At 42.1% G+C, this 16691-nt stretch overlaps 1 protein-coding gene across 2 annotated transcripts in view; it reads left to right on the top strand.

Moving 5' to 3' along the window:
* Nucleotides 1–16018, top strand: part of pcdh11 (protocadherin 11) — a 127549-nt gene extending 111531 nt beyond the window's left edge. For both annotated transcript variants that reach the window (XM_062524095.1, XM_062524094.1), the window contains one exon: nucleotides 11943–16018. In XM_062524095.1, coding sequence (XP_062380079.1) covers nucleotides 11943–12343 — 401 coding nt within the window. In that variant the 3' untranslated portion in view covers nucleotides 12344–16018. The remainder of the gene's footprint in view (nucleotides 1–11942) is intronic.
* Nucleotides 16019–16691: the final 673 nt, after the last annotated feature.

Here is a 16691-nt window from a genome sequence, read left to right as displayed (position 1 = left end):
CCCTGTTATGATGAAGGTCACTGGGGTACACAAGTTTTAATTGAAAATGAAATTGTCTACCTGATGGGTTCGCCTAATTATCAAATATTTGAGTGGAGAGCGGGCGTCCAGAAAGTGAGAAATTACGGAGGGATCACCTTGAATATTACGGGCTATGGTGCATTCTCAACCCCTTCCACTGACCAATGACTAGTAATCTTTGCCTCGAAATTAAATGTGTCCCCTAAGCAGCAGAGTTACAAATTCAATAAGTCAGCGGTTGTAATTTTAAATCAGTCATCTGTCCAAGATTGTCAGTCTCAAGCCTTTTTTGGTGTGCACAGCCAAAGTGATTTGTATCATGCATAATGTCTTGGTGCCGCCATGCAGAAAATGAGCATTATTATCTGCATCGAATCAGTGTGCACCCAGCATGGTCCGGCCGCGGTGGCTTTAAACAGACTGCGGAGCGGGGCGAAGGAATAGGTTGTGACAACAAGCATAGAGGATTAGCCAGGACTCCAGCGCCGCGGTGCACTGAGAGCACACCCTGCATGCAGCTTGACATTTGGTGCAGCAAGTTTATGCCTTTTCCATGGCATCGCCAAGCTGTGCTAATGGGTCTTGACATTACATCTGTACGATATGCCAACCATAAAATGTGACAGACAAGGGGGTTATCGAGAGAGAGAGAGAGAGATACAGAGAGAGAGGCAAAGAGAGAGAGAGAGAGAGAGAGAGAGACACACACAGAGAGAGATAGAGAGAGAGAGAGAGAGAGAGAGACTGAAACCCAATAATGCACACCATCCACCCAGCTCTGGAGCTGCAGGATGAGCAAATCAGGGTGAAGCACGGGGTGTATAGAGACACAGATCCAGTGTGCACGGTGTTAATGTTTGATGGTCATAGCCCCGGGCCAAACACAAAAACTTAAGGCAATGGGGTCAATAGGTTTCGGGCTGTCTATTGAGCCGAGCCCTGTGGCTATTTGCCATTCGTCTGGGCTGCCGAGTGTCCTCCTTCTCCTCCCCCCGAGCCCTTCATCCTACCCGCACATCCTCCGTCTGTCTCATGGTGGGCCTGTCTCATATGCACTCGCATATTCATGTGCTACCGTACCGGGCCTCTTCTTTCTCCTGTTTATCATATCTGCATTTCCCTCCATTCACATCCATTATAAACACAGCGTGCCCCAACACACACACACACACACACACAAAATTGTGAAGATGAAACTGCTATTAGCATATAAACTTGGATGTCAGAGGGAAGATGCAGGTATGGACTTACTAGATAAAGAAAGAATGTGCTGGAAAAATGGAAAGGAATACAAGCCCTCGGGTATTTTTTTAAGAAAATCAGAATTTGTGGATGAAACTAAAAACTGTTGTTATATCCCCATCATTTGTCAGTACGTGGCACTAAATTCCTTAAAATGTGGCTGTGTACTAGACAGCGTGAGTGTTCTGTTTGTAGGGCACTGACAGGATTACTGTATGTTGTGTCGGCCGCCACGACATTCTGTGGGTTGTTATCAGATGACATTCCCTTGAGTATCTGGTTTGATGCATTTTTAGGTTTACTGAGGAGACTTCCCAGTTCAACAGCATCTTTTACTTCAGCAACTTTTACCTCTGCTGTGCTCTTGACACCTCACTGAAATGAGCACACTCGCTTCTCAGAGTCTGGAGAGTAGAACTCTAAAGTATATATGACTCTCACTAGGAAAAAAAGCCTTGTAGACCACCGTTTATCAAATATTCTCAACAGTTAATTAGCTGTGCCATTCTTGCCCTCACAATGTAAAAGATTTTATCATTTCCGAGAGCATTAATTCCCCGAGACAATGATGAATCAGTGGCAACTAGCTCTCTGTCCTGTCAGTACGGAGTTGAAAGATGGGATCCCTTCATGCCATGTACTTACTATCTGCCTGACCATAGAAGCAGTAACAAAAATATATGGCTGTGGGAACCAGAACAAATCACATGTGACTAACAGATATATTGCAGATCCAGGGGCTGCTTTATTGCCGTCTAATACTCTGGAATACCCTGAAAGGAAACTGGGAACAAAAGCAAAAGAAAAAAGCTTTTTATTTTTTTGATTCTTTGCTTCTACTTTGTATATTTTCACTCGTTTTACTCATTTAGTTTTAAGGATAAATTGAAACCTTTATTCAATGTGAAAGATCTTGTTCTAACAAATCTGGAATGGAGATGGTGTATAAAAGGGTGGTGGTAAAGGTATTTATCTCTGCTTCTAGTGTTTGAACCTTTGAGTCTTTGAAGAGCAGTTTGCCTGGTAGCCTGGTATAACTTCTCCTTTATCATTCTCTGCGCAACCTTGTGTACATGCCACTGGCATCCTTTTTGTAGACACTTTGCCGTACATGTTACCGCTTCCACTTGAGGTGGAATAACTATTTTTGATGAAGAGATAAGTCATATTAAAGGAAATACTTGCAATATCTTAGATACTTGAAGATGCTTCAGCCTTGATGCGATTGCTTCAGTCGGACCGTGCCATTGCACTGTAATGCATTGTGATCAAAATTGCAGCACTGTTGTAAGATTGAAAGAACAGGTTTTGGATTCGCATTACATTCATAACATTCCAACATGTATTTCTTGATCCAACAGTGCTGTTCATTAAGGAAAACATCCAAATTAATATTCAATCAACATACTTGGATGTTTTTTTTTTTGCAAGGCAGTCTTCCTGAAGGTGTCTGATGAAACCTTGGGTCTACTCCTCACTCCCATGCAATAGGGTGGGCCTATCTCCATTTGACTGACCTTTCCATTGAATGAACTGACACACCATTCCAGATTTATTCATTTCAAAAGGCTGCAGTCTATTTTATATTCCACAATCTCTGAACATTTCACACCTTATCTTTCCAGCTCCCCTATCGTGTGATCACAACATGTCAGCTTGTACATGGGTCCTATATATGGTCACCCGGGGCGGCTTGTTTTTTTTTTTTTTTTTTTTAAATATATATATATATTTCTGAACACTTTGAGAAAGATGGCGAGTACCTAATTTGTAATAACTACACATAAATACTTTTTGGGATGAAAATATTTTATGAAATATTCTCACAAGATGTAAATACAAACATCATCACAACTGATTCGTTCATTCATTTTGGTTTTACAGTCGATCATTGACATCCTTAATTCATCGTTTGAAGGTCCGTACTCTTTTGATGCTTCTTTGGTATTCGGCGTTGGAATTTCCATCCACAGAAATGATAGTGAAAGCTCCTCCGGCACAGGGCAGCCTCCCACACTGAGTCAAAAATCGGGCACCATGTAGATCATCCTCCTTTACAAATAACTGATATGAATGGCAGCCTGGTTTGAGAGTGGATAGAGCATGGCTCTGCTGGTGCCCTTACCTTCAAAGCTCCCCCTAATCTCTCCCAGATATTGCTCCATCCATCTTTGTTATCTCTCCGCATGAGTCCCTGTCTCAGTATACAAGGTGGATGTTTTACCCCCATGAAATTGTTTCCTTCCCTTTAAATTTCATCACACATTTTCCCCAGAATATTTCACTCCTGTGACAAAAATCTAGACCACCCTCCCCAACCTCAATACAGACAAGCCAGAGAAATCCGTGCGGAAATATACGGAAACTTCTCACTTGATGGTTTTATGAGGGAAAAGAGGAAGAATTATTTTCTTGTTCGTCTTCTTTCTTGCCATCCAAGTAATGTATTAATGTATTGCCTTTTTTTCCCCCCTCACACCGAACCTATCCACACAATTACTGGTCTTGGCAGGGCAGGAGAGCGCAGCATGGATCTTGTAGGGCTCTGTGTTATTACCATGATCAGTGCTGATTGCTGATTGTTATGGTGTGGGTTGCCCTCTTCTCCCCGCCACACGCTGTGTGTTTGGGCAGTGTTGATTGTGTTGACGCTGACACTCTCAACCCACCAGCACCCACACTCCCAACTCCACCACCCCCACTCCCACCGCCCAGCTCTATCTCTCTCCTTCCCTCTCTCCCTCTCTCTCTCTCTCTCTCCCTCCCCCCCTCTCTCTCTCTCTCTCCCCCCTTGGCTCTTAATGGTGGGCTGGCCCCGCCGGAGGAGAGATGGGGGCCATCAGACATAATGAACGTCAGACAATCAGAGCCATCAAATAAAAGGAGCGGACAGAAAAAGTCAAGTAGCGAAGAGACGGACTAGACAACAGAACACAAGACGGGCGTCCACGGCCGTAGCTCATGTTTGGTGACTGCTGGGCCTGGCTTTTGTCACAAAGGAAAAGGGACAGAGAGAATGACAAAGCGAGGGAGAGACTGAATGTACAAACAGAAAATGGATGAACAATTTATTATTCAAAAGGCTGTGCGTGTGTGTGTGTGTGTGTGTGTGTCTCTCTCTGTGTGTGTTTGTGTGTGTGTGTGTGTGTGTGTGTGTGTGTGTGTGTGTCTCTGTGTGTTTGTGTGTGTGTGTCTGTGTGTGTGTGTGTGTGTGTGTGTCTGTGTGTGTTTGTGTGTGTGTGTGGTGATTTATTTATTTATATTGGGGTCAAAATCAAATGTAATCTGTTATCTACACTGTGTTTTTAATCAACGCCAACAAAAAGAAAAGAAGCTAGCAGTTGACCCATAATGTTCACTGGGACAGTTTTTTTCCTCCGTGTGCTTTGTCCTTGATTCTGCTCTGTTATTTGTTTTGGTGTTTTAATCTTAGCCAAGTCAATAATATTCTTTGTTGTCTGAAATTGTGTGTCGGAGTGAAAAGTCCTGCTCTTTTGTTGAAAGTACCTGTCTCGGACTTCTCTTTCTAGGACTCTCAGATAAAGTAATCATTAGATGTTGTTTTCTGGGTGCAATTACTTTCAGTTGCATTGGGTCAAACAACAGAGTAGAGAGTGGCGGGTTTGGGGAGGGGTGGGGGTGTGGAGGTAGGGAAAAGGAGGAGAAAATAGTCCCGGAAAGAGGCAAGGGTTGTGCAACAGCAGTGGGGCTACAAACAAACAGATAAATGTGCAATTTGAAAGTAGAATGTGCAAAATTGAATCCCACATGTCATTATACTCAATTTTGTAGCGCAGTCCATCAGAGGAGAGCAAAAGACATCTTGTGTGGTTATATCTACATCCTTTAATGTACCCAGTTGCTTTCTTGCATTCTCATGGGTCCACCATCCTCTCAGCTAGGATCTAGACTAGCATGTCCGCAGTAGCTGGATGCAGCAAGAAACCCAGTGCAATGAACTATTAATAAACATTATTTTTGGATCTTTTAAAGACACAAGGCAACACAAACACAATGTAAATACATATTCTGCAAACAGAAATGTCAATATAATGTCAAAATTAGCTATTTGCTGCTAGTGTATCTTCATTTTTTAGCATACCTTAATTTTTGCTTGGGATAACCCGCTGCTAAACAGTTTGACTTAATAGGCGAAAGGTAACATCCCCTTCACACCTCTTTGGGAAATATAGCTCCTCTGAGCTTATTAGGGACTACAGCAATTAGTTTATGGCAAGGGTAAATATTGTCACTATTGCTAGAGTGAGGCGTCTTACCCAACATGCCTTACAGGTGCTGATTGAGGAAAGTTAGTTAGCTCCTTTCTTTAATGAGTTTAGAAGTAAATGACAGCATTTGTACGCAGTGATAATTAATGGGAGCGTTTTTAAAAGAATGCGATGAAGGCATTTACACCAGCATGCTATAATTGGTCTGACATGGCCTGAGTTGAAGTCGAATGCTATTCCATTTATGCACAGTAGCAAACACAAAAGTAGAATGTTATCTGATTTAAGAGAATGCATGGCACATGCGATCCAGACATTGACAAGGAGTGGAACCCTAGAATAGCCATGCAATTAACACTATTAGAACATCCACTCTTTGCCCAATGACACTATTGCAACAAGCAGATTTCCCCCTGCACATCCATTATCTGTTAATTACATTTGCAGCGCCTATGTCTTTCGGGCTTTTTCCAAAACAAAACACAACAAAAACACTGATTAATTAGTGAAAAAACATTATCATTCATCTCAATTTGTGTTTGTGCACAGAAGTATTATGATGTTATGGCCACAGGTATAGTAACAAATTGAACCTTAAATACAAAGCAGCAGCTTATAGTGGATTTGCTTTTCTTTCAATCTGTTCAGAAATATGTAAGCAGGGAGTATAAAAGTTGTATTTGTTTTGTCAGCTAAAAAGGAATCTAAGCAGTGTTTCCTTTTGGCGATGGGTGTTTGTTTGTCCCATTCCGGTCAGAATAGGGAGGGAATGGGAATATGTTCAATTCCAGTTATCAAGCTGTTATTAGAGCCTAGGGTCATAATCTCATACATTTTAAGCTCACTAGTCTCCAAGTAGAGCCAGCCACCAGCACCTACTGTATGTGTTTATACAATATCATTTGCAATAAGCCTAATACATTTGGTCGACCCAACACTGCATAAAGTGGGCTTGTTGGAGTAGTCCTGGCTGCATCATCACCACCAGACAATCGATCAGCTTTGGTTTGATTCCCGACTTGCTGTTGCGAATCTGTGTCACTTTGAATTAAAGCATCGGCTATACAGCAGTCAACTTCAGCTTCGACTTTAATAGGATTGTCTCGATCTGACAGTAAATGATATGAAATTAAAGACATGCTTTAAATGGTATGCTGCTGTGAGATCTCTATGAGAAAATGCGAATGGCTATTCAGTTTGCATGATTAGACTGGAATGATGAGCACTTTTACAGGTCTTCTAGTGACACTCTACAGTCCCTCACCACACTTGTTTGTTATGCTGGCCCCATGGACTGTGGTCGTTGTGTACATTAGACTTTTACATCCTTGTAACTGCAAAGTGAACATTTGGACTCACAGCCACTAGATATTAAAGGAATCCCTTTGGTTAACTTGATTTGCCTTTACTGTGGCCAGGTGTAATAACTCCACACTCCTAATTACACAGTTTATCGTTCTGCTGTAGAACAATAATGCAGGTGGCAATAATTGTGTAGTGTATGCATGCCATCTTAAGACGTCTGATCGTTACGGTTACATAGGTCTTGGTTCCAGCCTCCACAGATTTAAATGATCGTGACCACACTCTGGGCTGAGGCTTCGCTGTAATTATTAGAAAGCTCAAGAATCCAAATCAAGTTCTGCTCAATCATGTGGAGATCCCATCGCCATGGCAACATAACGCATATAGCGAGACTGCGCAAAAGATTCGGACTTGGTAAATGAGAATGTCATGGAATCTGCACATCCTCGTGGGAGTGACGCGAACACACCTTGACCACAGTGGTCACGGCACAAATAGTATGTCCTCAGTCTTAGGCACGGCCGTGCACATTACCTTGAGAGAAATTCTGCTGCTCAGACCACGAGGGGAGGGGGGGGGGGGGGGGGTGGGATCTGGGCTCTATAATGGTGCAAAACTTGCAGGGCCAGTGGAACACGAGCCCTGTGCCCCTTGTATTTCCATAAAATATAGGCAGACGGGGGGTGTGGACTGCCCTTGGTCCCCGGCAGCCATAATTTATGTGTGCAATGCTTGTCATGGCGTTGTGTATATCACACTGTACATTTGTACATTGGTGACTCCATGAATACATAATGGCAAAATGCAGCATGAAATCATATGGATCCCCCCTGACAAAAGCAAAAGTATAAATCTCTCATAAACAGCGATGAGTTATTAGGGTGAAGTAGAGAATGAATGGTGATGAAATGCATCCCGAGCACAGTAAGTGGCCTTTCACGGGTGCACCACAGTGAATTGTGGGCTCCTTATTTCAACTGATGCTTATGTCTAACCTCGGGAAGAGAAATGACATCTTTCCCCTTGTAAAAAGCCCATGGGGTTAAACAGCTTCATTATTATTAATGACCGTCCATTTGCCAATCCAGATGTAAAGTCGGAGTGGGTGTGTGTGTGCTGGAAAATGATAAAGTCAAAGTAATTACAAACCTAATTATTTCCTTTCAAATTTCATTTGTTTGACAGCATGAGATCTTGTTAATCACATGCACTTCTTTCTGCCCTCATCTCTGGTTCACTCACACTCACACACACACGCCTGTGCATGCCTCCAGAATATAGACATGAACAACTAATAGACATACAACCTCTCGCAAACACACGCACACACACACACACGCACACACACACACACACACACACACACACACACACACACACACACACACACACCTGTATATACAGACAAATGGCGTGTGCACGTGGCATGCTCACAGCCTAGAAATTGCACATTCAATACACATCCAGTTTTATGCACAATCACGACCCAGATGCACATTGAACCACACACGTACACACACACGCACGTACACACACACACATGCGCGCACACGCACACACACACGCGCACACGCACACACGCACACACGCACACACGCACACACACACACACACACACACACACACACACACACACACACACACACACTCATGCAGTATTTCTCTATGAACAAAATTTAATATAATTTGACTCTTTAGGGGACAACACTGCTAGAATTAGTTTAGGAACTTCTATGAATAGCAATATGTCTAGTTTCATTTTATATTTTACCCAGTTCTCCGGCACAGACTGTACTGACATTGAAAAAGCCATTTAAAAGCAAACTTTTTACAAAAGTTTAGAACTATGAAAAGAACTCTGGTGAAGGACGACTCAGTGGCACAAACTAAGTGTGACGTTTTGGCATTAAGCAGGAGACCTAAAAATGTTTTTTTTTTCCTGGTTGTTGTTATTTATTTATTTATTCCCTTGTAGCAAATGCCCAGCTAAATGTACAACCAATCAGTAGTATTGTGTGCAATTACACACATGTTAAAAGGCACTCCAGCCAATCAAAGGCTGTTTAGAGAGTGAAGAAAATGTTATTACTTTTATGAAATTAGCCATTTAGTTGACCGTAATGCATTTGCACATGCTGACATAATGACTAAAGTAATTAATTTACTAAGAAAATAATTTTGTCACTTTGTTGGAATGCCCATCCATGTCATGCGTTTGGACATCTTTTTTGAAGAAGAAGATATAAAAGTGTCATAACATACATCCGTCAACATGTCCCTTCAGCAGTAGAGAGCATGCAGTATGGCATTTAATCTCTGTGGCCTGTTTCCTGTTCACAGGAAACTTTTCAAAAATGACTCTTTTTTTTTTTGTGGGGAACCAATAGCGACTCCGTGACTCTGGGCTTGGTGGTAGTGGTGGCTGTGTGGTGTTGACAGTCATAGAGATATACTAGCAACATTCATTGTATAGGGGCTCTGACAATGTTTATATATAGACGATATCTTAAAGGCATAAACTGGTTTTATGGTGGTGTTGTGAATCACAGGTTTAGTGTTGTTGAAACTGGGAGGGTGTGCTTACAGAGGCTGTCGGTTCTCCCCCATTTCCGAGAGCGATGTTGCAAGACACGAACAGAAAGCACTGAGCAACAGTAAATATCCAGCAGGTCCGACCCGAGGAGACGTGGCGCCATTAATGATGAACATGCCCAATGATTTTGTGGGGGGGATGTTTTAATGCAACAAGGCCAATGCACCAAAACCTACTGTATATTCCAAAACACAGAATAATCTTGGAGAAGTAAGAAAACTCGAGCAAGTCCACAGTGTGCGCGCGAGCGTGTGTGTGAGAGTGTGTGAGTGAGTGTGTGTGTGTGTGTGTGTGTGATTCCTTTTGAAAGCTCCACGGGAGTGTTACTGTTTCCCCTGAATACAAAAGGCACTTAAACAGCTTCAGAAGAGGAGGCTCGCCTCCGGCTGACGACTGCAGCCAGAGCTGTCACCGACATCAGTCAAGCAGTACTAGTCCCTGTCGAGTGGAAACCGATAGCAACTACAATCTTTTGAGCTGTTTAATATGAAATTTTCCATGCACGGGGAGAAAAAAAAAAAAGTGAGAAGGTTGCACTCCTGGATGTTGACTTAGCCTTGCTGACAGCTCATGCTGGGCATTCATACAGATTGCATCCCGGAAAAGCCCTTCACCATCAAATGCCTTTCAAACATTATGTAATTACACACGTTCATCACACCCATCCCCCACCACCCCCCTCTTGTGTTTTTTTTTCTGTCTCAGGCACTTTGCACACTTTTGTGATTGTGTGAGTCAGGTGCAAAAAACACACACTCACAGAGAGAGAGAGAGAGAGAGAGAGAGAGAGAGAGATAGAGAGAGAGGGAGAGAGAGAGAGCGGGGTGTTGTTTGTGGTGATATGTGGCTCTCAGATGTGTGTGTTGGACTCTCACATGCTCGGCTCATTACCGGCGCAAGCCCCTCCCCTTTTTTCCCTCCCCGGAACGCTAAAAAAATACGGACGCGGCGATTAGGGGGGACCGGCTAGGTGGCAGACCTGGCTGGGGACTCACCATCGCGCCTGCTAAGAAAATGAGTGAGCAGCATCTTTTTCTCCCCCCCCACTCTCTCTCTCTCTCTCTCTCTCCCTTCCTTAATGAAGTTAGTGACCCAGTGAAAGGTGACACGTTTACTGCTTCGCTGATTTACTCACTGCGCTCAGAGGCAGAGCAGAGTTGCCGGGGGGGGAGTGGAAGAGAAGAGAAGGTTTAGAGTGGGGGACTGCCAGCACCCCCCACACACAGCCCCAATATCTCTCCACAGTCCACGCGGCGCACATCATATGAATATTACTGAGGGAACATGAGCTCACATCGCTGAAATGATGTGAAACTGTGTGAAATTCTTCCTTGTGCGTCTTCACGCTGCCAGCCGCTGGCTGCCTCATTTAAAGAGGAAATGTCAGGTTTTTTTTTTTAATGAATGCTACCTTGTTATTAATAGGCCTATGCATAAACATGTATAGATTGTGTACATTTCTGGGATGAGCTGAAGCCTGACATGAGCATGCCAACTTTTTAAGGAAATGAAAAGATCCGTTGTGAGCAAAACAACCAAATGTGGAGGGAGAGAGCCATAGACCCTCGTCCCTCTCAATTATTGATAGCATTCTTACTTATGCAAATATGCTAAATTATTTCTGTGTGACAGCTTGAAGCTGATGCCTGCAGGACTGATGTGCTGTTCAAACAAGGCCCTCCTTTTCTTGGTGGGTTAAGAAACATAGCACTCCGGGCTCCTGGTTGCCTCTCTGCATACTGTTTTACATTCTAATTATCTACGTTGACAGGCTTTATTGCCAGGGCTCAACAGTGAGGCCTTTTTCCTAGACACATCTCACACGCGATGTCAGTGAAAGCCTAATGAGATTGGATAGTCGGGAGTGCCTCGACTTTTTTTTTTTTCTCCCCCCCCCCTCCCCGTTTTTTCCACCGCCCATGCAAATCATGCGCAGCTGCTCGTAGCCACACTCACGGAGCCACGCGGGTTGTCAGATATGCAAATCAGCGTGCCGAGGAGGCGGGGATTCCAGAGATTCTGCGAATGACACATGCTTGATTCATCTAAACAGAGCCAACTAATCAGGAGTCGAGCAGATCAGGGGAAACAAGGTGTTTAGTGACAACAATTGGAATAAACAATGGTTTGTTGGGCTGTTCATTAATTTTTTAATATGGTAAAGTGAATGTGAGACACAAACAACAGAGACCCTTTTTTAAAAGATTTAATTAAGCTACTGGGAATTCAGTGCATATTGGAGGTAAACACTTGGAACCGTGGGAATTCCACTGGAAATTAAACGTACTGATGGTGTTTTTCTCATTATGATATGAATTAAACATTTATCTCTGCCTTTCATTCTTCGGAAAAGGCTTGACATTTGCAGGTCAACTTCACAAGAAAATACAGCTTATTTCTATTTGGTTTGTTCTTTTTTACGCGGTCTCATCCCTCTGCAATTTTGTAATCCTTAAAAGACTTTCTTTTCTGAGAGGCGGAGAGTGCTCTGCGGCGCCGCTTAGTAGTGCTTAAGGTTTTTGCCTTTCTCTTCTGTCTTGTCTCGTCTGCAGCCATTGAAGTGAACCTGCAGAAGGCCCTGGCAGAGGCGTCCGAGACGTGCACCCAAGAGTGCCTGATCCTCGGCCACTCGGACAGCTGCTGGATGCCCCCGGCCCTGACCCAGTTCCAGACGTCCACCAGCACCACGCTGCCCTCCTTTGGTTTCCAGCAGACCTGGGCCCAGGGCGCCATGCCCGACGGCCGCCACACCCTCTGCAGGTCAGTGCCCAAAGACGATCTGGACAAAGGGAGCAACCGGCCGCAGTTCTACAACACGCTGGAGAGACACTCGAGCAAGAAGGAGGACCCGGTGAAGGTCATTCCTTTAGCCAGCTTCTCGTCGTCGCCGTCGGGGCAGCAGACTCCGGCCAACATGGGATCGTCGGGCTTCTTACACGAGCATCAGCTGTAGGAGCACAGCAGGGGTCCACTCAACACACAACTACGGCTGAAAGATTACGAACCCCGTTATCAATTGCAGTCAAATCAACACGAGTAAAAGAGAGACAAAAAATCGGTTTTCAAAATGGTAATCACTCATTAAAGGATATTCCAACAATTGTGAATACAACTGTGAATACATTAATCATGATAAAAGAAATATGATGTCATAAAACAAGAAACGATAGAAATGTTAGAAAAAAATATTTTAAATTAAGACAGTGTACAGAAAGTAAATGTTAGTTCTAAACCAAAGTAGCAGCTTAAAAAATAAAAAAGAACAAAAAAACTGCAATGGAATGAGTATGTGTTTGGTAGCTAGTGGCACGTACCGTACATTAAACAAAGCTTCAGAGATTTGCTGGTGATTAACAAGGATGTATAATATGTTTGTTTGAGTTTTTGATATGCAGCCTAGGTATCCAACGAGTAGAGTGAAGATGTTTGCGGTCAGTTCGGCTAATGTCAGTGTGAGTCTTGTATGACTGCTGGATGTGTTAGGGTGTGCTAGAGTAACATTTGCAATGCGTTTTCTGGAACCATCCACTTCCCCTGGGAATCCCAGACAATGTAACTTCAACCCTCTCCTGAATGTGCTGCTGATAGTGTGTCCCTATCAAAGACTGTGCGGACATGTGATTAAGCCTCAATGCAAAAATTGGTCTCGCTTTGATTAAGACTTTAAAAAAAAAAAGAAAAAAACGTTTGCCTCAGTTTACCTTCTGCTTCTTCAACATTGTCTTGTTTTTGCCACAGAGAGCCTAGGTATCTGTTCTCTGGTGTTCACACATTTGATGAGCCTTTTCTACGGTTATTAAGAACCTACTCATTTTCAAAATGATCTCATTACCACAGCCTTGGAAGCCACAGACAGATGTGCTAAAGAGACATCCTTTGTTTTTCTTCTCTTTCTGCATCAACTTTCCCCTCTAAAATATACAATTTATGCACCATAGTGCAATGGAACCAATTACGAGTGTTTCCCTATAGTATAATTACTTTGATCTGTAATCACCATAGCAGTCATAGTTATGGAAGACTGCACTGTTATACTTTAATTGGCTTAGGTTTTTTTTTTTTTTACCTATGTAACAGTCCTCTGTTAAACCACCGAGGCCTCGGCTATACCTATGAATAAAGCCGAAAAACTGACATTTTATTTCAAAAGCATTTCTTCAAGCACCATATGGGCATTGACACTAAAATTACCACGCCTATGCTCTGTGTTGATGTACTATTTGTCCTTAGACGTCATTAGATGAAATAGAATCAAATACAGCCTTACTAGATAAGCATGCCACCATGCTCCAGAAGCCACCACTCCTTAAAATCACTGCTGGTGTAATGATTTTGTGTGAGGTGTAATATCTTTAGATCGGAATGTGAGACATTATGGGCATTCACTTAAAGTTAAAAAAAAAAAAAAGTTTCGAAGATTTAAGTAAAACCAAACAATCAGCTATTTTGCTCATTTGCAATGCTTATGGGTTACCTGCTGAAAGCTGGCAAGGCATGATTAAAAAAAAAAAAGCAAATGACATTTACAGAGATGATGATTCATAATAAATAAGCCTAGAAAAATAGTTCAAATGTATTCATAAATTCACAAACAAAAAGAATGATGAAAAAAAGAACATTCACAATTTTTTCGAGGAATGTTTTGGCTCGTATCCACATTCCTGGCAGTGTGGTTGATCCTGCACTCATGGTACACTGGCAGAATAACAAAGCTGACATTTTCCGAGGGCATTTACCTCTTAATTTAGTGGCTACTCTGCCTTGTGTACATTAATGACACCCAAGCCCATGGGTCAGTGAGCCAAAAAATTACTTTGCACTGAATCAGCTGAGGGCGGCACAGACTAATATGTGCCACAAGAATGCTATGACGACCATGACCAGTCTGTCATTTTGTTGACCTAAATGAGGGCTTGGTTACATTGGTGGGCAGTCCCTGAACAAACTTAATAACTGTCTAATACGTTTAATCGAGGAGAATAATTACAGGACAGGGAGAGCATCTTGTAAATTGATGTTGGTGTGTGGTGTAGCTTTTGGCTTCCGTCTCATGGCAGAAGAGCATGCCCACCGTAGTAAGAAAAGGTCGAAGGCAACAGATTTTAATCAATAAACTCAATCGTTAAACATTGAGACACAGTTCTTTTTTTTTTCTTTTTATTTGATAACTACTTGTATAATTGCTAAGTCTTGGAGCATTCAAGAGCAACATGTAGGATCTGGTGACGGCAGTCTGAGAAACCCTTTAAAGCGTGCATAAAGTCTAATTTCACTCCTACGTTTCCATTCTAAAAACTTGCATGTGAGTCTGAATGTGAATTTTGAGTTTCATCTCCTTTCAAAAGTCCACTACTAATTCTCACACCTTACTAAATCCTATAAACTATCAATTTTTGTATCCGATTAAGAAGAAAACCCACACGTAAGGATCCTATATGAATACATGTCACAATTGAATAGGTGTCACTATTACATGGCAGATGTACTTTGTGCCAAAGGTTTCCCAAGTGGATCAAAACAGAGTGGGAGCAGCGGAAGGCGACACATCTGTGGTAATATAATGCCTTTACGATTCGCATGCCTGTTTCTCCTACTTCTTTTATACTTTTCTAAAAAAAAAAAATATTTGCAAAATGAATAAAAATGTCTAACAAAAAAAAAACATAGATTGAGGTGGAGACGTATCAAATACTGTCCTCAATTCTATTTCAAGAAACAGTGTAAATGTTGATCATCTGTATTTATTTTACTAACTGCTGAACAGAGAAAGTATTTTTTCAAATTTATTTGCGGTTCCATTCCACTTGAACATATGGCATTGACTAAGCTAGCTGTTCTCAACCCCAGCAGCGGTATCCCATCCCCATCTGCATGTAGTAATAATTCACCTCCCCATAGATGACTGTGATGATTACTGCTCAGTAAGTGTAGTAAAGCCTGCAGGTGGTGTCTGCTGTCAGACGCCCATCATCCCCGTCAGACTGAGAGCCGGTCTGGTCACGATCCTCAGCTCAGACGCTGCTCCCACTTAGGAATACGTGGGGGGAATGCCTTAGTTCAGTCATAGGAGGCAAACACAGAGATATTACATAAGACCTTTTCAAAAAATTGGAGTTTAAAAAAGAAACAGTTCAACACAATACATGGATGTGTACATATATCTACTTGCAGTAGCAGTATCCCGATAAAATTGCTGACAAACAAATGGATGTACGTATAGCAGCGGCAAGACTGGTTTCTATTTGAGTTGTCCTATTGACAGTAATGGAGTAAAGCATTTCTGAGAAGACAATCTCTGTTATACTGTATATGAACACATATGCATATGTAGATGTGTGTGTGGGTGTGTTTGTGTGTGTGTGCATGTATCTATACTGGTTTAGACATTGCCAGAATATTGTAAGTACACACCGATAACTTGTATAAAACTCAACAATATTGCATAGTTGCTATAATACAACTGCTTGTAAGTAAATAATTTGTTGTAATTCACTATTGCTTTCAAATAGCTTTCATATGTGCCAGATATATACAATTGATTAATTAAAGGTATATAATGCCATGCCCCTGTAAAATATGTCATCAAAATCTAAGAAAAGAAACATTTACATTTGTTGTAATGATTTTTCCTGTCTTGAAATTTTACTTGAACTATTAAATATTGTGTATCTTTAACATTGTGATGTGTGCTGTTAGACAACTTTTTTCATGCTCAGTTTGATAATGTTGGAAGATAGACATTTTAAAAGCAATGATATTCAGTGTAGACATGTTACTGCTTGTAAATAACAACTGGCATTGCTTTTGTCACAATCCTGCCAAAACAATGTTTACTAGTTATTTTCAAATCCAATTTAGTGCTCGTAATAGATAACTAGTGAAGTCACATGCAGTATTGTGTTGTTATAATGCTTACGATCTCAATGTACTTTATATAGTCAGTCATATTACAGCGGTGCTTTCCTCTGAACCAAGAGTGGAGAGTTCAGAAAAAAAAGAATTGATTCAGCAAAAGCCTGAATCTTTGACACTGACCATGACCAATGCAAAAAAAAAATCAATGTGCACACAGCAGCATTTGGTCTAAAGTTCAGCTTTGTACTTTACATCAACTTGGCAGAGCTACTGATGTGGTTGAGGAGTGAAGGCAAAGCCATGGCACTGGAGAGTGCTTATCAGAGGTACAAGAGAGGATGAATAACTCTGGGCATCCAATATCTGTTGCAACTGCAAAGGGTGTGGCCGTGGAGTGAAACATACAAAGCACATTTTTTATGCCATAATCTCTACAAATGGAATGC

This window comes from Sardina pilchardus, chromosome 21, assembly GCF_963854185.1.
Source record: "Sardina pilchardus chromosome 21, fSarPil1.1, whole genome shotgun sequence".
In the NCBI taxonomy this organism is placed as follows: Eukaryota; Metazoa; Chordata; class Actinopteri; order Clupeiformes; family Clupeidae; genus Sardina; species Sardina pilchardus.
The sequence above is the reverse complement of the archived record's forward strand: the minus strand, read 5'-3'. Positions and strand labels throughout refer to the sequence as shown.